At 48.9% G+C, this 23,745-nt stretch overlaps 1 protein-coding gene across 3 annotated transcripts in view; it reads left to right on the top strand.

Moving 5' to 3' along the window:
* ABCC4 (ATP binding cassette subfamily C member 4) overlaps positions 1-23,745 on the top strand; it is a 221,418-nt gene that overhangs the window by 61,076 nt on the left and 136,597 nt on the right. For all 3 annotated transcript variants that reach the window (XM_054701230.1, XM_054701229.1, XM_037528792.2), the window contains exon 4: positions 6,855-7,079. In XM_054701230.1, coding sequence (XP_054557205.1) covers positions 6,855-7,079 — 225 coding nt within the window. The remainder of the gene's footprint in view (positions 1-6,854; positions 7,080-23,745) is intronic.

A 23,745-nucleotide genomic window follows, 5' to 3' on the forward strand; every position in this document is an offset into this window, starting at 1 on the left:
ACAAGTCTCTTCCCAGGAGCTCTGTCACCTGTCACCTGTCCCTGGGTGAGGGGCTGTATTATGAGAAGTACCTTGCTGGGCAACTTTGTTGGTGTGGATAGCACGGAGTGAACTCACACAAACCTTGGTGGCATTGTGGCAGATATGCCTCTGCTAAGGGGAGGTGCTGTGCTCTCCGCTTACATGCAGACACCTGGGATTACAGGTCCCAGGGGACCGTAAGCCACACTTGCTGAGCGTGGGAGCTACTGGGAATAGGGCGGAGCCGAGTCGCCAGGTCACGTTCATGGCACCCAAGGCCGGTGGGATCTGGAGTCCTTGTCCTGCTTCAGCCCCAGCTTGCACCCTGGGTCTGCTGGGAAGGAGGCTGAGGAGTCACATGGCAGAGAGACATGTAGAGACATTTGGAAGAGACATGGGGGGGAAAGCTTGCGGGAGGCAGATGGTGTCGGCTGTTATCTTGATGTGGTGTCTCCTGTTATCTTGATGTGGCGTCTCCTGCTGTCGCACTGTCTGAGATCTGCCTGCACCCTTCTTGTGGTTCCCTGAAAGATGGTGCCTTAGGTTGTGACAAGCTTTGGGGCCTTAGCAGCCCTGCTTCAGGCCTGGTCTCAGGCCATTTGCCCATGATGGGGTGAGTAATTTGAGGGTTTTATCAGGAAACCATTATTAGGAATATCCTTTCTTCTCTCTAAGCATGTAAGTGCTATTGAAGACCTTTCACAGTAAAATGCTTCCAGGTCCCTCATGTTCTGGTGGGGACTGAACCCCCACGCACCCCCTTCCCTTTCCTTGCCTGTACGCAGGCCACGAGCCTCATTATACTGCTAAGTCTGCACTCCGGTTTCCATTTTAGTATCATCCTGAAGCTAAGGTCGCCTTTAAGTCACTCTGGGGTTTTTATCAGCGAGCTGACGTGGGCCAGGTCTGGCCGTGTCGGCTGGCAGCGTCCCCCTTCCTGCAAGAGGACATCGCGGTGCAGATGGCGCAGCCAGCACCAGAAACTCCTCCCCGCGGAGCCAGCACGTCACAACGCCAATGGTGATAACATTATCAGTAGCTGGCCATGCTTACAATTTCCCTTTTTTGTTGTTCTTGTGGTTTGAATCAGCATCCTATGGAGGTGCATTTGGTTGATAAAGCTTGTGTGGGTTCTTTTTCTGTTTTCCTCTTTCTTTCCTCTGTTCTGCAACTATATCAACTATATATATTTTTTAAATTGCAGAAACCAAGTTGTTTTTCCAGCAGTGGTTCCCACAGTCTGCATTTGGCAGATTGCTTCCTACCTAAGTTGCTTTGGTGCTTTGATCTAGGAGCTAGATCTGACTCAGGGCTGACTCCCTTCCCCTCCCGCCCCCCAACCCCTCTCTGCTAGGACGACTTCACAGGTAGGGTCACGTACCTCCGTGGCTTACATAACACCTGCTTGCTTTCTGTGTGTTCAAGATCCATGAATTCACCGAGGGGGGCAGGGGCGGGTTGCAAGTGGTGATGTTCTAAGTCTGCCATTCATGTATTAGCTGCAGAATTCCCAGAAAGAGAGACTTTGCCGTTACCAACTCTTTGGCTTCCCCAAGGAACAGGTGCGCAGAGGAAGGGCAGGGGAAATTCTCAGTTTCTTAACTAGTTTTTAGAGTAATGAGTTGTTGGCGCTCCAGCATCTTTCTCTAGAGCTAATGAGTGTTTCTGGCGCTGTTGGTTTCGTTTATTTTTGAGAGTATCAGTGTGAGCTCATGGATGTGAGCATAACTACTGTGCTCCAGCCCGTGGCAGTCTGTACTGGCACCAGAGCTTGGCATCGCTGGCCAGTGGAGTCTGTTCAGGCTGGGGCCTGAGTCTTTTGCATGTATGATCGTTGTTGTTGCTGGTTTCCTGGTGTCTCTGGCTCACGTTGGACAGTTTTTACTCCAGCCCCGGGATCAACCATTTCACCAAATAGCCCTGGCTCTTTTGAGTGAAAAATGGCACTTAGTGACTGGAGTCTGGGCGCTGGAGGTCCTCCCTGCTACTGGCCTTGTTATTGTTCCTTGGCTTTTTGAGTAGACAAAACTAGAATATATGGGCCTCCCTGGTGGCACAAGGGGTTAAGATGCAACCTATGAAGCTTACCGCAGCCTCTGCACCACAAGTTCGATCCCCAGCCAGGGAGCAACCCACATGGTACAGCAGACCTCTCCTGTCTTGCCCACTGCTCCCCTCAGCAGTGTATTTCAGTCAATCTGCCTGTTCTGCTCCCCACTCTGTCTCTGTGAATCCCCTCACCCCTCACACCTCTGGCCTGTGCCCCCGTTCTTGTATGCATAAATAAATAAATCTTTTTGAAAAAAAACTAGAATATATATATATTTTGAAAAAGTTAAGCCTAACATGAGTTTATAACAACCCAGATCACATTCGCACTAGTGTTATTAATCTCTGCTTTCACGTGTCTAGCTCTTTGCTTTTTGCTCATCGTCCAGTCCTTTATCTCCCATGCCTGTTCGCAGTCCGCAGTGATAGCAACATAATTCATTTGTTCTTGTCGCATATACACCACCACCCATCTTTAGGGTGACTTTAGGTTCCTGTTTGCAGGGCCTGTGGTCTCGAGGTGTATCCCACAGGGAATGTGTTTCCAGATTACCTTGTTTAACACCATGTGCTTTGGATTGGCTGTGCCAGGAACTGGATAGAATCTGCTTTGGGTCTTCCTGGTGGCTCAGGGGTTAAGTTGCAGAGCTCTCAGGCTGTCCCCAGCCACTGGCATGTGAGTTTGATCCCTGGCCAGGGAGCTGACCCCCATGGCACAGCAGACCTCTCCTGTCTTGTCTGCTGCTCCCCTCAGCAGTGTATTTCAGTCAGTCTGCCTGTTCTGCTCCCCACTCTGTCTCTGGTGAATCCTCTCCCCCGGCACCTCCGGCCTGCACTCCCGCTCTTATATGCATAAATAAATAAAAATAAATCTTTAAAAAAAAAAGAATCTGCTTAGGTCCATTTTCTTCATTTTACTCTGAAAGTGAGGGATTGCTTTTTAAATTTTTAATTGTTGTATAATTCCTCGTACTGTTTTCATAGTTCTGAAGCCAAATCAAAGAGGCTGTTTTTTGAGAAGGCTGCTATCTTGTTCCTTCTATGCCTTTCCCTCCCTCCCGTCATTGGTAATTTTGGAATTGAATTAGGGTTTGTCTCTTTCATTTTGTAATTATGGTCTTCTCTGAAGATTTACTTTTCCTGCTATTCAGTACAAAATGTTCTGGTCTCATCCTTGGAACCTCAGGACTTGGGGTTCACAAGTACTTTTTTGGAAGCAGGCATGTCATCCCCATGAAAACCCTTGGGGTCTGGTAAGCCCCAGACCCTGCTAGTCTGCAGCCCCTCCAAGCTCAGAGGCCCTAACAGTACAGGGAGCTGCATCATGGGTGCTTCTGGATTCCAGAACCTTCTAGGGAGAGGGAGCCTCCAGCTCTAGCCCTGATGATTGGAACCTAAACCAGTCTTTGGGGGCTGGGCCTTGGCTCCAGAGTGTTCTGCACAAATCCCAGCAATGCTGACATGCCATCAGGGGACCAGGGGGTCCCGAGGACTGATTTATGTCTAGAACCTTGATGCTGACTTTTCCCTAGAGCCACTGCCTTTCCACTGTGCATTTGGATCTTCCTGAATGCCGCCTTTGCACTTTCTCTCCCATTTCCAAAAATGAAGCAGGTTCTGAGAAGGAAAGGGTAGCTGGAGAGAGGAGGGGGCCTTAAGACCTTGTGATGATCCAGGTGGGGGGCTGGGGTCTTCTCCCCCACAGTGTTGTTGACTTCTAAGTTACTCGTCTTTCATTCACATTTTCTTTTTCAACCCTGAGAAAAAACTAACTGCCTCTGCACAGGCTCACCCCTTTCTGCTTACCTGATTCACCGAGGCAATGTTTTCTGTGTCTCGTAGCTTATTTCTATTTCCTGAGGTTTTTTTTTTTTTTTTTTTTTTTTTTTTATAGAGGCATGTTTTATTTATTTGTTTGTTGTTTGTTTTGTTTATACATGCACTGGGTACAGTCAGAAGCGCGGGAGGGTGAGAGAATTCACCAGAGCCAGAGCGGGGAGCAGAGCAGGCAGAAGGACCGAAGTACACTGCTGAGGGGAGCAGCGGGCGGCAGGAGAGGTCTGCGCGCCATGTGGGACCCTCCTCTGGTGGCCGGGGAGCAGCCGGGGATCGAACCGGCGCCCCAGAGGCCGCGGGCAGCTTCGCAACCCAGCGCTCAACCGCTGCGCCACCAGGGAGGCCCCTGAGGTTTTTTTTTTTTCCCCCCCAATCCCGATTCTTCAACCGGATGATCAATCACAGGCTGGGGTCCTGGAACCGCTTCCAGTACCTCTGGAATTTGTTGGCAGAAGATGCCCCTGAGGGGACCTTTAGCATCTCCCCATGTAATCAGATACCCCAAGTAGCCAGGAGTGGGCCCAGCGGCAGGAGGACCCAAGGTCAGGGGCTTTGAGGAGGCCGCCTGCCAAATGCTCCATTTAGAAACAGCTGCCTCACACACCCACACCCTGAGACTCTGGTAGGACCTTGAACTTTGGGGGTGTCGTGATCTCCCCCTGGGATCTTTTAAACACCCCTGTGGTTTCAGAGTTGTGAACAATTCCTGTGAAGGAGCAAGGACTTTATTCTCTGTGGCTTTGGGGACATACTCTTCACCAGGACATACGCTGGCATCAAAGGTGGTGGGTTGTGTGAGCGATTCTGGACCTGCCTGGTTCTTGCTCTCTAGTATGTTTAATTGGCTGAGATTCAACTTTGCTAATGAGTATTTCTGCCCTTGTTCTAGTCCATCCTAGCTGAGGGGTAGGATCTGGGAAGGTCCAGGTCATGAGCTGGCTGTACCCTTTTGTGAACCTATTTGCTCACCTGGGTAGTTAAATGCGGCCCCAGCAGCAAAAGCCTTAGGTGCTGGTGACGACCTCCCTGTGTTCCGCTGCTCTGGTGTCTGTGTCTGTGTTCTTGGCGTGGATGGATGAGCTTAGTCTTAAATTTCTCTTATAATGACACCATGTTAGGACTTCACTATGGAGCTGGGCAACAGGCTATGGTGGTCTTCTTAGAGAAGTTTGGGGTGGCAGGTGTTTCCAGTGGGTTCTGGTGGGGAGCCCCTGGGCTGCTGACCTGGGCTTCATGGCCACATCTGGGCTGGGACTGCCTGTGTGTACAATGGGATATTTCTGCTTCTCTGTGTAAGCCTCCAGATTTTCACCTCATACCAGTCTGTTTTATAACCTGCTGTTTTCGGCCCTTCTATAAACTCGTAAGGCCCCTTCTTGGGATGAGTGACCGGGCAGAGCTGGCCCTGTAACAGCGAGCCTTCATGTTTTTGGTGTGATCTCCTTGACTCTAATCATCTCCCTCATCATTCTTCAGCCAGCCAGCCCTGACCTCTCTCTACAGTGATGAAAACTTGCATGACTCACAGAAGGTGAGGTGTGGTGGGTGAAGTGCATCAACTGAGGGCGTGTACACAGCAGGGCAGGAAGGCTGGGTTTGAGTCACGCCCGTTTGTGGGACGGGGCATCTTTCTGTAATGATGGAGATCCAGTTGGTTGAGAAAACACTTGTTCATTTCGTTTCATGCTTGCTTTCTCGGAGTCTCCCTTCCTCTGGTACTGGCTTGCTCTCATCTGATGGACAGGAGAGATCGATCTACGCAACAGTCAGCTGTTTACCCTGCCCCTGGGAATCGGGAGGGATGGTTCAAAAGGGTGATCACAGTGGAGTTCCTAAAATATGTCCAACCTTTTGGCATTTTTGCCCTTTGAGGACATCTGGGGGCTGCGGGGGTGATGTCTAGGGCTTCTGAGTTTATTCTTGGTGGCTTGGATTTACATTGAGTGTTTGCTTTTCTTGGATGGGGGCATGCCTGCGTATTCAGGGTGGCACAAGCATGGTGCCGAAGTGACTGACGTCAAGGGGCGTGGGTCGGGCAGATCTGGCCCTTTCCTTACCTTTTTGTCTTGGGGAAAAAAATGGCTTTTCCTAAGTCTGTTTGGGAGTAAGCCTCGTCTTTCCTCCCCTGCCTTACTGGTGTGGGATGTTAATTTTTGCCTTGGGGAATAGGTGATCAGCCCAGCAATAAATTGGCTGATGGAGAGCAGCTGATGACAATGTGGTTTAACATGACTTTCCTTTATGGCCGAGGATGCAGAAGGCGCATTCCCTGGGGTATGAGACCAAGGCCACATCCCTTGGCATGGAGTGCCTGGGGGCCTCCCAAACCCTGTTCCTTCCTCATCTTTCCGAAGAAACTGACTCCTTTCTCCAGGATCTGCCAACAAGTGGCGTGTAGGCTGGGAAAGGTTGAAAGGTCCTTTTCTGTGATCTGCCTGTGCCAGTGGCTGAAGTTAGCGAGGTACCCAAGGGAGAATGCAGTGCATCCCTGAAGGAGCAATTTGACTGTCCTTTGGGCTGGATGTCAGGGGTGCAGAGAAGAAAGGGGTGGGCTTGGAGCGGGGCGGTCCACCTGAGCACTTTCCGTATCTCCCCATGCCACTTTCCTGAGTCACCTCGGGCCAAGACGCCCTTGGCACTTGGCCTGCTGTGTCCTCAAGCCCTGCTAGGAACACGCTCCCACATCCAAGGTGTACCCGACACCATGTACTAAGGCGTTGCTGTCTTTGAACTTGCCATTTTGCTTTCTGGCTCTGTTTGGACGAAAGCACTCTGTTTTCCTTCCAGATTAGCGGCGAAGGTGGCACAGTATCAGAAATGCCTTTTCAACATGCTCATACTTTTAAAAGCTAAAGCCAGTGTTCAGAAAAACAGGTGTGACTTGTATTTCTTTCTCTTTTTCCCCTCTAGCTCATATTTCTAATTATAGCCATGCTCTTTCCTTTTAGGAAGGCACCAAAGTCGTCCAGCCCATATTCCTGGGGAAAATTATTAGTTATTTTGAAAACTACGACCCTACCGACTCTGCGGCTTTGCGAGAAGCTTACATCTATGCCACGGTGCTGACCACCTGCACGCTGGTCCTGGCCATCCTACACCACCTGTACTTCTACCATGTGCAGTGTGCGGGCATGAGGTTAAGGGTCGCCATGTGTCACATGATATATCGGAAGGTAAGTGGCCACCAGCATCAAAAGGAGACCCCTTGCTCAGAGCAATAGCTGCTTTGGGGGAAAAGTTGTATGTCCAGCCAACATTTTGTGCAGAGTCCTTGGACCCTTAAAGAGAAGTGTGGATTTGCATCTGCTGGTTTTTGTTGTGCTTTTGTTGAAGCAGGCCCTGTCAGTATATCTTGCAAATTGTCGGGCAGTGATCACATCTGAACATAGCTGGCTGTCAAAAAAACAGATGTATGCTAGAATTGAATGGAAACACAAGCCCCAAATTTATTTTCAGTGTTTTCAGGCCTTAATTTAATATAGTTGTATTGGTGGAAATTTTTGTGGTTGATTAAAGCCTTCATTGACACCCACTGCAGTGGTTGGGTCTAAAAGGTAAATCCAGGAGAAAAAAATATGCTTGACAAAGGTTATCATTATGTTTTCTATGATTTTGTTAACTGAAGAGAAACATAGTTGGATCCATGCCAAATATAGTCTAACTACATTCTGTGGTTATGTTTGTTTTTGATGGTATGAAAGAAGACAGTCGAATTTGTGATAAAATTTGAAATTTAACATTGTATTTTAGTAATTTTAGAGCAAACTGATGGTTCCATTTGTTTTATATTGCTTTTAATTCAAGTCATTGTTTTATGCAGTTATTTCCTTTTGTGTGTATTATAGCATTTGGGTGATAAGACCTAATATGATGGGGGCCTCCCGGTGGCGCAGCGGTTGAGCGCTGGGTTGTGAAGCTACCAGCAGCCTCTGCAGCACTGGTTCCATCCCCGGCTGCTCCCCGGCCACCCGAGGAGGGTCCAACATGGCGCGCAGACCTCTCCTGCCGCCTGCTGCTCCCCTCAGCAGTGTACCTCGGTCCTTCTGCCTGCTCTGCTCCCCGCTCTGGCTCTGGTGAATTCTCTCACCCTCCCGCACTTCTGACTGTACTCAGTGCTTGTATAAATAAATAAATAAATCTTTAAAAAAAAAAAAAAAAAGACCTAATATGATGGGTTCAATATTTTTGTATTGTGAAATGCCATACACTATTCCATCATTTACCCTGGCTTAATTATTATGGAAGGAATAAGGGTATCAGGTGCTTTTTTAATTTTTAATTTATTTTTTCAAAGATTTATCTTTATTTATGCATACAAAAACTGGGGTATAGACCAGAGATGTGGAGGGTGAGAGGCTGATCTACTGAAATGCACTGCTGAGGGGAGCAGCAGGTGAGATATGAGAGGTCTGTTATGCCATGTGGGTCAGCTCCCCGACTGGGGATCGATCTCAGGCCATGGCGGTGATAATCTTGAGCCTTAACCTGTACACCACCAGGGAGGCCTGGTTTCAGGTGCTTTTACAGAGTTACCCACAGATAAGCCAATGTCAAGAGCTGATGGTTTCTTAAACCTCCATCCTGGATATCTCTTTGACTTGAAGTGTTTGCATAAAAAAATTAAAATTCTCCTTTGAGTGTATTATATACTTGCGATTTGCTGAGCTCCGGTGCATTTAAGGGTGCTGACCACCAAAAATAGTTTCTTTTTGAGATGATGGGTGTGTTCACAGCTTATACGTACATCAAAACCTCATGCTGTACACCTTGAATATACACAGGTTGATTAAAACGAATTAACACCCTCACTGAAACACAAAACCAATTTAAACCTAAAGCATTGCTTCTTCTACTGCTTGCTACTTATCTAGAGCTCTTTCTAGTGTTTACTTCTTGCGAGGACCCTTCTCCACATCTTCTTGTCAACGGACGTTGAGTAATCTTGAATTGTGCGAATCCCGGAGGCCTGGCCTCTCATGGTCTTCGGGGGGCTCCTGTTCTGTGACCTGGAAATGGTGGTGATGCCTGCACCCCCTGGTCTAGGGGTCCTGGCCCCTCTGCTCCCCCCTCCTTGCCTCTTCCCCACTCCTTCCACCTTACTCCCCTCTTGTTCCCACTTTTCCCCTCTTTCTTCTCCCCACTCCTGTCTTCCTCTCCTCTGTCACTTTGTTGTACCCCTACCATTTAGGAGACAAATACTCAGATTTAGGTCTGAGTTAGCTAGATTTTTATCTTTTCAAATCATGCTTAGCTCCCATAAAGAAAGCGGACCATCCAGGAGGACCGTCCTCCAGCATGCCACTGTGAAAACTGCCAGCCCCGAAGCCGGGTCGGGGGAGGGCTGGGTTGCAGGTGTTCCCGGTGCGCAGGAGGTGGCCGTCCACCTGTTTTTCTTTCTCTTCCCACTAATGCTTTGGGAAGTCACCTTAGGGAAATCCCATCTGTCTTGGCCCATTTGCTTACCTGAATGTAAACATCTCCCAAAGGTATTAATTTGCTGGCTTGGTTGGTCTAGAAGAATTGTCCCTTTATCCAGTTAGAGCTCTTGAGTTAAGCCATTGACAGATGTAACCTGAAATTCCAGAAACGTGGGAGAAAGGCACATTTCCTCTTGCCCTGCCTGGGATCTAGAATCCTGCTGAGGCAAAGAAACAGGACCCTGTGCACAGGTGGGCAGGTGGCTGCTGGCTGCACAGGTGGGCAGGTGGGTCTGGCGGGCGCTGCAGGTGCACGGCCCCGCCTCCTGATCCTGGCCCCGGGGTCGGTCAGGTGGGGTGTTATAAATGGAGCAGCTGTTAAGCTCCTAGTCCTCATTTGTGATACGGAGTGACCTCTGGGATGGAGTGACCTCTGGGATGCGTCACATGGGAAAATGACTTGTCCTTTGTTTACCTTTCCGCAAAGGTGACTGGCGCCTTTCCTTTCGACCATTTGTTTTTTAAATTGTAAAATCTGCATAATCTACAATTTGCCACCTGAACCCTTTTGAAGAACATCTTTGAGGTGGCAGCAAGAGCCAGGCATCACAGCCCCCCGCCCCCAGCCCCAGAACTCTTTCAGCTTCCCAAACTAAAGCTCTGTCCCCATCACCTACGGCCTCACCTCGCCCTCTCTACTGAGGTCACTGTTCTATTTTCAGCATCCATAAACCTGATGACTCCAGGTCCCTCATTCCATTGGATTCATACCACACACATCATTTTGTGTCTGGCTTATGTCATGTAGCATAATGTCGTAAAGGTTGATCCACAGTATAGCGTGTGTCAGAATCCAATTCCTTTTTCGGGCTGACTAGTAACCTGACCCCATCACATTGTGTGTGTCCGTCCATCTGTCAGTGGACACTGGCTGCCTTGCCCCTTTGGGCTGTTGTGAAAAGTGCTGCTGGAGACATGGGTGTGCAGATACTTGTTCAAGTCCACACCTCAGTTCTTGGGTACATCCCTCCATGCGGCAGTGCTGGGCCCAGAGGCCACGTCTCGTTGGTTTTCAGAGGCGCTGCCTTACTCTCCCGTCATGGGGAAGTCATTTTTCATCTCCACGTGATCACAGATTTTTCTAATAGAAGCCTCCCTGGTGGTGCTAGGGGTTAAGTCTCAGCACTGTGAAGCTATTGGCAGCCTCTACAGCACGAATTCGATCCCCAGCCAGGGAGCTACCCACATGGCACAGCAGACCTCTCCTGACTCACCCGCTGCTCCCCTTAACAGTGTATTTCAGTTGATCTGCCTGTTCTGCTCCCTGCTCTGTCTCTGGTGAATCCTCTTACCCACCCCGCCCCTGCTCCTCTGGCTGTACCCCAGCTTTTGTATGCATAAATAAATCTTTAAAAAAATTGAAGACTAATAAAGAGGAACTTCTATGAAATTTGGTATTTTGCTTGAATCAGTGGCTCCACTCGTCAGAATGCTGAATAGCTCATGGCGGCTTTTCCAGGTTTCTCAGATCTCTAGGAGCATCTTCAGAACTCTGTACCAAATGGAAGGATTCACAGTGCAGGCTGTGCTTTTTGTACAGTCATCAGATTGGCAATAAGAATCCAACATCCTCCCCACAGTCATGTTTTGAGCCTCCATCGTGCCGTTCATTTTGGAAAGTCGCCCCTAGACCGTGGCCATATCCCATTGGGATGTGTTGCTGTAGGGTAAGGTAAAAAAGTGTCAAGCTTTTCTGCCTTCCCGCCATCAGGATGGATGATGGATCCTTGCGGTCCTGAATGCATGCCTGGTGGCGGGCACCTGGAGTGGGGTGTGGGCATGCTTAAGTGGGTGCACCTGGGCTGAGAGACTGGCTTATGAGGCAGCGTCATGGGGATGCCAGCAAGAGAATGGGACAATGGAGCGAAAGAACGAGAGCACCACCAGCAGAGAAACAGGCCACAGGAGAACGCCAGAGAGCCCAGTAAGAGTGAAGACTTGCCTGGGGCTTGGGGGCCTGCCAGCCTCCCGGCCCACCTGCCTGTCGTGTCCCTGGCAAATCCCAATGGAAACCTGCAAAAGCCACCGCGGGCTCCAGGACTCCTCCTTACCCGTCTGCTTAAGTCATGGAGAACCTGCCCTCCGGCCCATCCTGCCGCTACAGCTGCTGTCGCCTCTACCGGGGACCAGTGGCGTACTGGCTGCTTTTGTTCCTGGCCAGGACCCAGAAGCGGGAGGGCATGCCCGGCTTCTAATCTCAAGGGGTTACTTCCCTGGTGTGGAACAGAGATGGGCCAGGGCAGGGGAGGGTGGTAGCGCAGGCTAGGTGAGCGTGGGTGCCTGCTTCCGAACCAGCCCTCGGCAGAAAGGGGACAGATCTGCTGGCCTGGCCCCGGCCTTAGGCCCCGTGTGCCCGGCATCTGGACCTGGGATGGGCAGGATGACAGAGTCAGCAATCAGGAGAACCAGGTGTAGGGTAAGGTAAAAGGTATCAGGCTTTTCTGCCCTCCCGCCATCAGGATAGATGAGGGAACCCTGTGATCCTGAATGCGTGCCTGATGGCGGCACCTGGAGTGGGTACACCTGGGCTAAGACTGTGCTCTTAAGGGCGGCGTCACGGGGACGCCAGAAGAAGCCGAAGCAGAAGCCGAAAGAGAAGCCAAGAAGCAGCAGAACGAACGCCAGAGAGCCCAGATAGAGTGAAGACTTGCTGGGGGCTGGGAGGCCTACCAGTCTCCCAGCCCCCCAGCCAGCACCCCTGCCTGCCATATGCCCGGTGAACCCCAATAAAAGATCTGCAAAAAACCACTGAGGACTCTGACTCCTCCTTTACCCGGTCTGCATGGGATCAGAAAAGCTGCACTGTGTCATTGCTGCCGTTACACCAAGTCCTGTCATGTGACACAGAGGTGGTTTCCTGAGGCCATTAGCCCAGTTGGCCCCAGGTTTCCTGACATTGTGTCCAGTTTGAGGGGCTGGTGGCTCCTGAAGTGGACCGTGATGATAGCTGAGCTCTCTCCCAGCGCAGGTGCCAGCCGCCGAGGTCACTGGCTCCCTGGTGCAGATTTCCTTATGGGGTCGGGACTGCTTGGCCCGATTTCTTATTCTGGATGAAATCTTGTCCTCACTATGGTGTTATTCAGGAAGTGGTTTGTGGGAGAGACTGTGTCGCTGTTTGTTTCATTTTCTAAGGTGATTTGACTCCCTGCAAATAACCTCCTTACCCTTTCCCTGTAGATCTGTTGTACAGGAATTTCTGAACAGTCAAGCCCTCATTTTCATTGATTCTGTACTTGCGATTTTGCCTGCTTGTGAAGTTTATTTGGAACCTGGAGGTCAGTACTCCAGGTTCTCTCCTTCCTGGTCATTTGTGGGCATCACGCTCATAGTTGCTAAAATTTGACTTGTTGTGTGACTGACACGCATATCACAGCTGGGGCCACACCGTCTTCAGCTCATGCTGTAAACAAGTGTCTCCAATTTTCTGCATTTCTGTGCCTTTTATTGGTGACTGCACTGTTTAAAACAGCCCCATGCAGAGTGCTAAAGTGTTGTCTGGTGTTCCTGGGCACAGGAAGCCTGCCCTGTGCCTTCCAGAGAAAATTGCTTGAGCGCCACACACCTGGTTCAGGTGTATGTTAATGCTGCCGGCCGTGAGTCCACTGTTAGGGAATTGGCGATAGCTACTAAATATGGTATTTCTTTAAATAGAAACACAGGTGAAACAAGGTTCCCTATGTATTGACCAGTTGATGAAAATGTTGTTACCACAGACTCAACAAAGCCAACCCTGCATCCCTGAGGAGCAATTAGGATTCACTCGTTCACATTCCCAGTGACTTTATAGGACGTAACTAGTGCAGATAATGAGCATCAAATAGATATTTCTGCATTGCCTCTCAAGGGGATGTTTCTGTAGATCAATATCCTGTTCAGAGAAAGAGTTTTCCTTACCCAAAGTGTATTTTTAATCCTTATGTGATTGAATTTTATTTTTAGAACTTGGAGGGGAACCTGCAAGCTCCCTGCATCCGCAGCATCTAGATTCCATATTACTAGGTCCTCTTGGTCTTCCCCTTTCGTTTAATCCAGAATTTCTCTTAAAACCTCTCTTGACCACATTCCTGCTGCTTTTCAGGCTCTTGTCCAAAATTGTCTCTTAAGCCCCTTTTCTTTGTTTTCTGTGTTACGTAGGACACCAGCTTGAATCCAACCTGTGCATTTTGTGAAAAGTTAATGTCCCCCAGGGGCAGTGGGTCAGGGCCTGGCTTGCTGGGGGTAGCTGAGAGGCGCTCTGGGCTGCAGGTTTAGTTTTCTGCCATGAGGAGCTGGTCAGCTGGTCAGTTCGAAGGTCAGCGGTCAGGACAGCAGGCATTCTTCACCTGGGGCTGTGTGAAGGGAGTAGCGAGGCTCCAGGATGCAGAGGGTGCCCAAGCTGGTTGACTCTTTCTCGGCAATGCCTGTGGTCCACTGCAATAAATGTGGCCTGAATTACAAAAAAAAAATAGATGCACTCGAGTGTGCCTCATGAGAAGGGAAGGGTTCCCCTGCAGCTTCCCCAACTCCTTCCCAGCCCTCAGACCTGTCTGCCTCTGCATTTGCTCCCTGGCGTGTGGAAAGGCAACTGGTAGAAAGTTTTGTCAGTGAACGGGCCACATGGTGTTGCGTTCACAGAGCTCGGAACTTCACTGCAGGCCAATTTTATTCCAGGGTCGACTCTGTTGCTTTTCTTTCAGGTCAGACGGGGTGGTGTTGCAGATGATAGCTTCCTGGGGCTCACAGAAGCTGCAGGGTCACAGGGTTCAAGCTACTATTTTGCATGTTAGGCTGTAATTCTATTTCTTTCCTGAAAACACGGGCGGGCCAGTATCTCGAGATGGTTGTGGAAATGAAACTGCTCTTCATGAAAATTGGGTCTCCCCGCAACTGACACTACTCGGGTTGCACATTTGCTCTTCATGGTTATTTCCCCACTCTCCGACAGACCCATGTGAACTAGCCATGTGCTAACTGTAATGCTTTAAAAAACTGTCCCTTAAGCCCCTTTTCTTCACTTTCTGTGTTACGTAGGACACCAGCTTTGAATCCAGCCTGTGCATTTTGTGAAAAGTTAATGTCCCCCAGCAGCAGCGGGTCAGGGCCTGGCTTGCTGGGGGTAGCTGAGAGGCGCACTGGGCTGTAGGTTTAGTTTTCTGCCAGGAGGAGCTGGAGCTGACAAGCCAAGTTGGTCACATGTGTTGCATTCCCATCAGCAGTATATGAGTTCCAGATATTTCCATCCACACCGAGACTTGGTGTGGCCAGTGTTCTTCACTGGGGTTGTTCATGGGTGTCAGTTAGCACCTCATGCTGGTCTTCATGCTCACTTCATCGCTGACTGCTAGTTCCTTTGTACCTGCCTGTTAGCTGTGTGGTGTCAGCCCTTTGTTCCCCTCCACCCTTTTTATGTTGGCCTTTTTTATTGTCTTCTTACTTTTGAACTGTAGGACCTCTGTATAGTCGGGATTCCAGCCCTTTATCAGCTGTGTGAATTGCAAACCTTTTCTTCCAGTCTGTGGTTTGCGTTTTTATTTTCCTAACAAGGTCTTTTGATGAGTGGAATGTTTTGGCCTTGATGATGTCCTGTTTATCAACTTTTTCTTTCATGGTTAGAGATTCTTATGTCCTTTTCAAGACTCCTCCCATTTAAAAAATTTTTCATTTTGTTATTACCCCCTCACAGGTGTCATTTTACCCTTATGATACCTCTCAAATCTCACTTTATTTTTTCTACTAGATTTTTTAAAAAAGATTTATTTTATTTTATTTATACAAACACTGGGTAGAATCAGAAGCACGGGAGGGTGAGAGAATTCACCATAGCCAGAGTGGGGAACAGAACAGGCAGGCAGATGAAATACACTGCTGAGGGAACAGCGGGGGCCGGAGAGGTCTGTCACGCGATGTGGGACCCTTGCCTGTGGCTGGGGATCAAACTGGTGCTGCAGAGGCTGCGGGCAGCTTTGCAGCCCAGCACTCAACTGCTGCGCCACCAGGGGAGGCCCTTTTCTACTAGATTTTTATAAGTATTTTTCTTGACTGCATTGTCCTGAAGTATTTATCTTGGTTATTTTTATTTGCTTTACTGTACATACACTCAAACTCTTTCCATTTTGTCGTCAGTGGCAGAATTTTATCTTTCCCTGTGACTGAGCAGTATTGCATTGCGCAGTCATGCCACATCTTCTTGACCCAGTCCCCTCTGCTAGTGGGCACTGGGGCTGCTTGTACACCCTAGCTGTTGTAAGTAGTGCTGCAATAAACATTGCGGAGCTTATCATTTTTGGGGTTGATTGTTTCAAAATTCTTTGTAGAGGGCCTCCCTGGTGGCGCAAGGGCTTAAGTCTCAACACTATGAAGCTGTCTGCAGCCTCTGCAGCACGAGTTTGATCCCTGGTCAGGGAGCTGACCCACATGGTGCAGCAGACCTCTCCTGTCTCGCCTGCTGCTCCCCTCAGCAGTGTATTTCAGTAGATCTGCTTGTTCTGCTCCCCAGTGTCTCTGGTGAATCCTCTCACCCCTGCACCTCTGGCCTGAGAGTCTGGGCCTGGGCTGTGGCAACCTTCACCTCACATGTGTCCCTTCTCTTGGGGCCCAGCCTCGCTTTGCTTGTTACTCGGAGCCTGGAAACGTCGCCTATCCAGGTGTGTGGCTGCATATCCACTAGCAGCCATTCAGCGTTTATCAGTGGCCACGTCTCCTCACTGCGCTTAACAGCTGGCTGTTTATGAGACTTGCTGCCGGAGCCCTGTGTGCATAGCGCAGCTGTTTGACTTGACTTCTGAGGCTGAGGCTCAGGGAATCCTACCCTGAGTCACCTTTGTGCTTCGTAACAGCCCAGACCTGGGACTCATCCCCGGGCCCCTGAGCAAAATGCCTAGGCATGTGCATGTTCAACCTGTGCCCTAGGGGTTCTCAGCATCAGGATTGCTTAGGGGGTGCCCCACTGGGAAATGGAGGGACCACAGACCAGGCTGGGCCATGGGGGACCTGGTACTTTGAAAAGTGAAAGTGGCTCCCTGTACACCTGTCCAGGTTTGTCCTGCGCTCTTGACTGCCAGTTAAACACTGTTTCTGCTTGCCTGAAAATTTTTTATTCTCTAGGTTGGGGAGCTTTGGTTAGTGGTTATTTTCTTTCAGGTCTTCTAAGGTAAATGTTTTGTGTTTGAAGTGGGCACATTTTTGATATCTAATGGCGGCCATGTGCACACGACATGACATTGCCAGGCTCTCAGCTTCTGAACATACCAGTCAGTGGCATCAAGTCCCTTCCCCATCATCCACCTCTGGAACTCTTTATCAAGACTACAGCTGGGCCCCTGTATTGCTACAGCTCCCCATTCTCACACCCAGCCCTTCTTCTTTCTGTCTCTATTAAAGGCCTGTTGTCCTTATCTCATGCAAATAGCATCACACAGAATTTGCCATCAGGTGACTCAGCTTATTTCTCTAAGCATCATGGCCTCAAGGTTGATTTCCTTGTTGAACAGGCACAGGTCACCCATTCACTGTGTGTTCGCTGAGAAGATCCGTGTTCACCTCGAGCCTGAACTGGGGTGTGGTGAAGTTCCACAAGGAGGTGGAGGAAAGATAGGGGTGTCCTAGAGCACCCACCCTGCTCTGGCTCCCAACTCTGAGCGAGCAGCTCTGTCTTGCTTATGTTTTGAAGTCCTCTCCTTCTTCCTGCTCCCTCGGGGACCCATTAGCTGAACCTAATAGGGCCACTTAATAGGGTCACTTCTTTGTTCAGTGTCTCTGTGTCATAATAGCTGTGGGCTCCCAGCTGTTGCTCGGTGCCTTCCACTCCAGCAAGTAGGGGAATGTGGGATTTGAAAAGTGGAGTTTGGGAAAGAGGGTGATGGAGGGGTCACCATGTGGGAGATGGCTTCACTTCATTGTCCTGGACACTTGGGTCCTGGTTCTCGCCACACACATTGATGCGAGAAATCAAGGCGTGGCTGCTTTGACTTAGAGTGACTCAAAAATCATGTTGTGACCACAGTGTATAGACTGTATGTAAGGGCAGGACTTGGACACGGTGCAGGTTTTCTGATCCCATGCAGACCGGGTAAAGGAGGTGTCAGAGTCCTCAGTGGGTTTTTGCAGGTCTTTTATTGGGGTTCACCAGGCATATGGCAGGCAGGGGTGCTGGCTGGGGGGCTGGGAGGCTGGCAGACCTCCCAGCCCCCAGCAAGTCTTCACTCTATCTGGGCTCTCTGGCGTTCTCTGCTTCTGCTTCGGCTTCTCCTTCAGGTTCTGCTACTGCTGCTGCTGGTGCTACTGGCGTCCCCCCATGTCGCCGCCCTTAAAAAGCACAGTCTTGGGCCTCCCCGGTGGCGCAGCGGTTGAGCGCTGGGTTGCGAAGCTGCCCGCGGCCTCTGCGGCGCTGGTTCAATCCCCGGCTGCTCCCCGGCCACCGGAGGAGGGTCCCACGTGGCGCGCAGACCTCTCCTGCCGCCCGCTGCTCCCCTCAGCAGTGTACTTCGGTCCTTCTGCCTGCTCTGCTCCCCGCTCTGGCTCTGGTGAATTCTCTCACCTCCTGCGCTTCTGACTGTACCCAGTGCATGTATAAACAAAACAAACAAACAAACCAGCAAACAAATAAATAAAGCATGCCTCTATTAAAAAAAAAAAATAAAATAAAATGCAAATTAAAAAAAAAAAAAAAAAGCACAGTCTTAGCTCAGCTGAATCCCATCTACCTATGTCCACACCCTATTCCAGGTGCCCGCCATCAGGCATGCATTCAGGACAAGGATCCATCATCTATCCTGATGGCGGAAGGGCAGAAAAGCCTGATATTTTCTTTACCCTACACTGTATCTCCTTACTTTTCTGTTTGCACAGATGTCTTCATTTTCTGTGAGCTTCTAAGATGGTGTTGGAAAGGCCAGTGAGCAATGCAGCGAGTTTTGCAGTGTTCTTCCTATTCAAGTGTGTTCTAGATCCACCTCCTCAGGTCCAGTGCTTTGATCAGCGTAAATCATTAGGATAAAGGAAAATGGCCACTTGTGAAATAGTTCATTTTGATGACTTGTCAGTAAGATTATGTCCAGGGCCTCCCCTGGTGGCTCAGGCAGTTGAGCGCCGCATTGTGAAGCTGTCTGCAGCCTCTGCAGCGCTGGTTCGATCCCGGCTGGCTGGCGAGGGTCCCACATGGCGCAGCAGACCTCTCCTGTCTCTCCCGCTGCTCCCCTCAGCAGTGTATTTCGTCAGTCTGCCTGTTCTGCTCCCTGCTCTGGCTCTGATGAATTCTCTCACCCTCCCACGCATCTGGCCTGTATCCTGGTTCTTGTATAAATAAGTGAATAAATCTTTAAAAAAAAAAAGATCATGTCCAAGAGGTGACTTTGTATGTAGCTAGCATATTGCTTCCTCTTATACTCTTTTGGTATGAAAAAAAGGCACATGAAAAGCAAAATAACTAGGATCTTCTTTATAGACAATATGATCTTAAATATAGTCGCTATAAAAGACTTAGCATCTGCCCTCGCATATACATTCTTGAAGCAATTCATGCCCTTTTTGAGAAGATAAACACATTTTTGTTGTTTTTATAATTCTTTTGGAAAACGTGGCAGAGAAGATTTCCATAGTTTTAGTCTCCCCTTCGTTGGGGGCACAGTTCATTTGCATTTTTAGTACCAGTCTTTTTCCTTGTCTGACCCGAAAACGCACCTTTGCCCTGTGTCTCTCTCTCTCTCTCTCTCTCTCTCTCTCTCTCTCTCTGTCTTTCTCCCCCCCCCCCCTTACTCTCGCTGTCACAGAATCTCTGTTACCTGGCTCCCTACCAGCTGGCATCACCCATTTTTCTGTTCCCATTTCTCTTGTGGGGTAAACCAGTCAGACAGGGTTTCTGCTTGAAGCAAGAACTTGGTGATAGAAGGGCTGGGATATGGGGGCTTCCACTCATTACCTGGGGATGCAGCTTCACTTAGAACTTAGCTACCATCAAAGTGTCTTCCTAGGCTTTGCATAGGTGTTAGTAGATGTGATTAATGAGTCATTTTCCTGTAACAGTAGCGACTCCCCCCATTGCTCACAAAACATGTGTTTTAGTTAATAATTAGGTTTTCTGAAATGTTGTCGAGGCTCCGGGGAACACCTCAGAGTAGCGTTTTCCTGTTGCATTCTCACCAGCAAACTGCCGGGCACTGCGGTGCCGCCAGGAGGGGCCTGACAGAGCTCTTGCCGCCTTCACCCCACAGGTCTCGAGCTTCCCTGGGTGATGGAGAGGCTGGTCCAGGGACCCAGAGAAAGCGCATAGGCTCCAGCCTCGACTGGGGTCCATATGGTGGGCCTCATGCTCTGGGGGTCACTTGTCCACTCTGGTCTTGCCGGTCTCTGCACTCCAACAGGTCACAGTGGTCTATGGTGCACAGCAGAGTTAGGAGGAATCTGAATGACTAAATGTCAGATGTCCAAGGCTGGGAGAGAGCTTCCTGTGCAGCCTGGCTGGATTGTGGGCCAGGCGTGGAAATTCAGGTCCTCCTCCAAAAATAAAAGCAGTGTAGCGCTCAGATTATAGAGACCGCAGGTGGAAGGTTTTGTCTGGACTTGGTTTTGTATTTCCTGGAATCCCTTTTACAGACCCACAGAGGGAGCTGACTCATGTGGAGGTGCCTCCCATGTGGGTTCATAGGATTGGAGGCTGTTAGGTTATAAATTCCTGGGCCCTCCCCTCAGAAATCAGATTAATGGCTTTAGATTACTCAATGATGAATGTGGGTAGGGCAGCATTACTCAGCAACTCTGGGCAAGAATATTGGAAAAATACAGGTAATTTTCTGCTTCAAGTGATCTGAACACACTCATCACAGTTGCCAGCTGCAGAATTACCCAGTTCACCTGGAAACCGCCTTATCTGCAAACTCAACTCTGGGGAAGGGCCAGGAGCCGGCAGATAAGCTAGAAACACAGACACGGGGACACACTCTTTTCCGTTCTGAAAGTCTTGTATGTTCTTCTTAGCCTGTTTGCTCTGACCTATATTATGATGAAGTCACCTCCTTGTTTAGAAACAGAAGTCAGTAATGGGGATGTGGTCTGATGAGGATGTGATGAAGGATTATCCTGAATGCAGGGGTATGATGGGATTATAAAGTGCTCAGAGTTCAAAAAGCCTGGCCACGTCGGCACCCCGGGGAGCAGGTGTCCACTGCACCCTGAGGACCACTGACTTTGGGTGTGAGGCGGGGTGCAGACCAGGGATCTGAACAGGAAGCTGGTGAGCTAGAGTTTGCACCTCCCAACCTAAGGCAAAGGGGAACCCAAAAGAACAGATCCCTGGGCGTTGATTTGCGAGTAGTTCCTCTCTGCTCTGGGCGAGAGCTGTCAGCTATGACATGCGCATCCTTGATTAGATCCAAACTTATATTTTCTCATTTAATGAGCAACTGTGGTCCCTTTTATTGCATTTAAAGATAAATGATGAGTGTCTGTTCCCTGTCAGGCGGGAATCCTTTCAGCTTGTCTCATCTGCAGGATAGGAATAATTCCTCCTTTACAAGGTGGCTTCCTGTTGGTTGTCTGTCACTCTAAATGGAGTGTCATGACGTCATTCTTGTGTCATGACGTCATGGTCTAAGCTCTCAGGACCTGGTGGTTTCTGACAGGTCACACCAGATGCTCTCCCAGAGGTGTGAACAGAATGTAAAAGTGAATTTTGGTTTTGTGGGATTTTTTTTGTGGTCTTACGTAGCATCTCGATCATTGGTTTTTATACTTTTCCCTTGCAATGTGAAACATTTAAAGTCCCCCATTTCCTCTGTAACCCACAAATGATGATAGCGCATATTTTTGCTATCATTTCTTGAGAAATATTTCTGATTTCCCTTGGGATCTCTGGTCACCCTTGACACACAGCTATTGAGAAAGGCATTGTTAGTTTACTAGTATGAGATACCTTCTTTTACTTATTTCTAATTTAGTTCTCTCATAATCAGAGAACATTCTGGGTAGTATTTTCATATTTAGAAATTTATTGGGATCTATTTTATGGCCCCTGCATATGGGGTATGGTGATGAACTACTAGCTACTGTGCCCTTAAAGAAGCTGCCTTGCCCTTGCTGGGTGTAGTTTTCTGTGAAGTCATCTGGGTGAAGCTGGCAGCTAGTGTCCTTTACGTCTCCTGTGTCCTTAAGGATTTTCGTTGTTGTTGGGGAGGGGGTTGTGTCTACTTGTGTCCATTCCTGAGAAAGGGATTTTGAAACCTATGATTGTGAAGTTCCCTATAATTTCCCTTTAGTTCCCTCTGCTTTTGTCTCAGAAGTTGGAGTTCTATAAATCACACATACACATTTAGGAGTGGTGAATTGATCTTATCATAAAAGGTCCTTTTTAATCTCTGGATTATTCCTTATCTCAAAGCCTACTGTGCTGATGTTAATATAGCCACACCAGGCTATATTAACCTGTCAATATTCTTTTTTTTTTTAAATATTTATTCAAGAACTGGGGTACAGGTCAGAGGCACAGGAGGGTGAGAGAATTCACCAGAGACAGAGCGGGGAACAGAACAGGCAGACGGACCAAAGATACTGCTGAGGGGAGCAGCGGGCGAGACAGGAGAGGTCAGCCTTACCATGTGGGTAGCTCCCTGGCTGGCAGGGAATTGAACCGGCGCTGCACAGGCTGCAGACAGCTTTGCAGCACGGCACTCAACAGCTGCGCCACCGGGGAGGCCCCTGTGTGTTTCTTTTGTTAATCGGTCCAACAATCTCTGACCTTTGAGTGAAGTTTTAGCCCGTTTACATTTCATATAGATATTGATGTAAGCTTTCACCTTGGTATTTATTTTCCATAAATAAATATTTTTTGTTCTTCTTTTCTCTATTCCTGGCTACTCTTTAGTTAATGAAACCTTTTTTATTATTCTACTTTGGGTTCTTTATTGACTTTTTTTTTTTTTTTTTTAAAGAATAGATGTTGATTTTATTGGCTTTGGTAATGGCATGGTAGTTACACATTTTTTTTTTTTTTCCAAATAGAGGCATGTTTTATTTATTTGTTTGTTTGTTTATACAAGCACTGGGTACAGTCAGAAGCGCGGGAGGGTGAGAGAATTCACCAGAGCCAGAGCGGGGAGCAGAGCAGGCAGAAGGACCGAAGGACACTGCTGAGGGGAGCAGCGGGCGGCAGGAGAGGTGTGCGCGCCATGTGGGACCCTCCTCCGGTGGCCGGGGAGCAGCCGGGGATCGAACCGGCGCTGCAGAGGCCGCGGGCAGCTTCGCAACCCAGCGCTCAACCGCTGCGCCACCGGGGAGGCCCTCTTTATTGACTTTTTAGCAGTATTGCTTTTTGTATTTTCAATGTTGTTTCAGGGGTTGAAATAGACATGTTAGGTTATTACAGTCTTTTTAGAATTTTTTAAAAAAAGATTCATTCATTCATTCATTCATTCATTCATTTATTTATTTATACATACAAGCACTGGGTACAGTCAGAAGCGCGGGAGGGTGAGAGAATTCACCAGAGCGGGAAGCAGAGCAGGCAGAAGGACCGAAGTACACTGCTGAGGGGAGCAGCGGGCGGCAGGAGAGGTCTGCGCGCCATGTGGGACCCTCCTCCGGTGGCCGGGGAGCAGCCGGGGATGGAACCGGTGCTGCAGAGGCTGCGGGCATCTTCGCAACCCAGTGCTCAACCGCTGCACCACCGGGGAGGCCCTCTTTTTAGAATTTGTATTGGACTACTGACAAAGTACCACGGAGCAATACTAAAGTTGTGTTACCCACCCTCCCTGTATTATTCCCAACATATTGTTACATATTTCACATCTGTGTTTGTAATGCAGTGTTAGAGATGTTTTTGCTTTGAGCAATCAAATTGTCTTTCAAAGAAATTAAAAGGAAAATATAATCTTTCACATTTACCCACATATTGCCATGTTGCCAGATCTTTCTTTTAGTCATATTTTAAATTTGTTCCTCTAACTGGAGCATATTTATAGTAGTTGTTTTTTAGTTCTTGTCTACTAACTCCAAAATCCGAATCATCTCAGTGTTTACTTCTATTGCCTGTGTAAATTATTTGCACGACATGCCACAGAAGCAACGACTGACTGCAGATTCATGGTCGGGTGTCCCACATTTTCCATTGAGCAGCCTCTCCACCCTCATCTCATGTGGCTAAAAATGACCTTAGTGAGCTCCTCAATATAAAAACATCTGTCCTTTCAGACATTGCACGTGCCAAGTCGTTCACATTGCCTGCAGCCTACCATCAAATGGGTGAGGGGTTTGGCTCTTGCCTCATGCCCTCGCTTTGGGGATCCTGTGGAAGCAGCCCACCCCCAAGCCGAGGATTTGGAGGCTGAATGGGGGTCTCTGTGGAGCCCTGCTGTCGGAGTCATCCCACGAGACCAGCGGAAGGCGTTAGCTGTGC

Source organism: Talpa occidentalis, unplaced genomic scaffold (assembly GCF_014898055.3).
Source record: "Talpa occidentalis isolate TD23 unplaced genomic scaffold, MPIMG_talOcc4v2.1 talOcc4.5, whole genome shotgun sequence".
Lineage (NCBI taxonomy): Eukaryota > Metazoa > Chordata > Mammalia > Eulipotyphla > Talpidae > Talpa > Talpa occidentalis.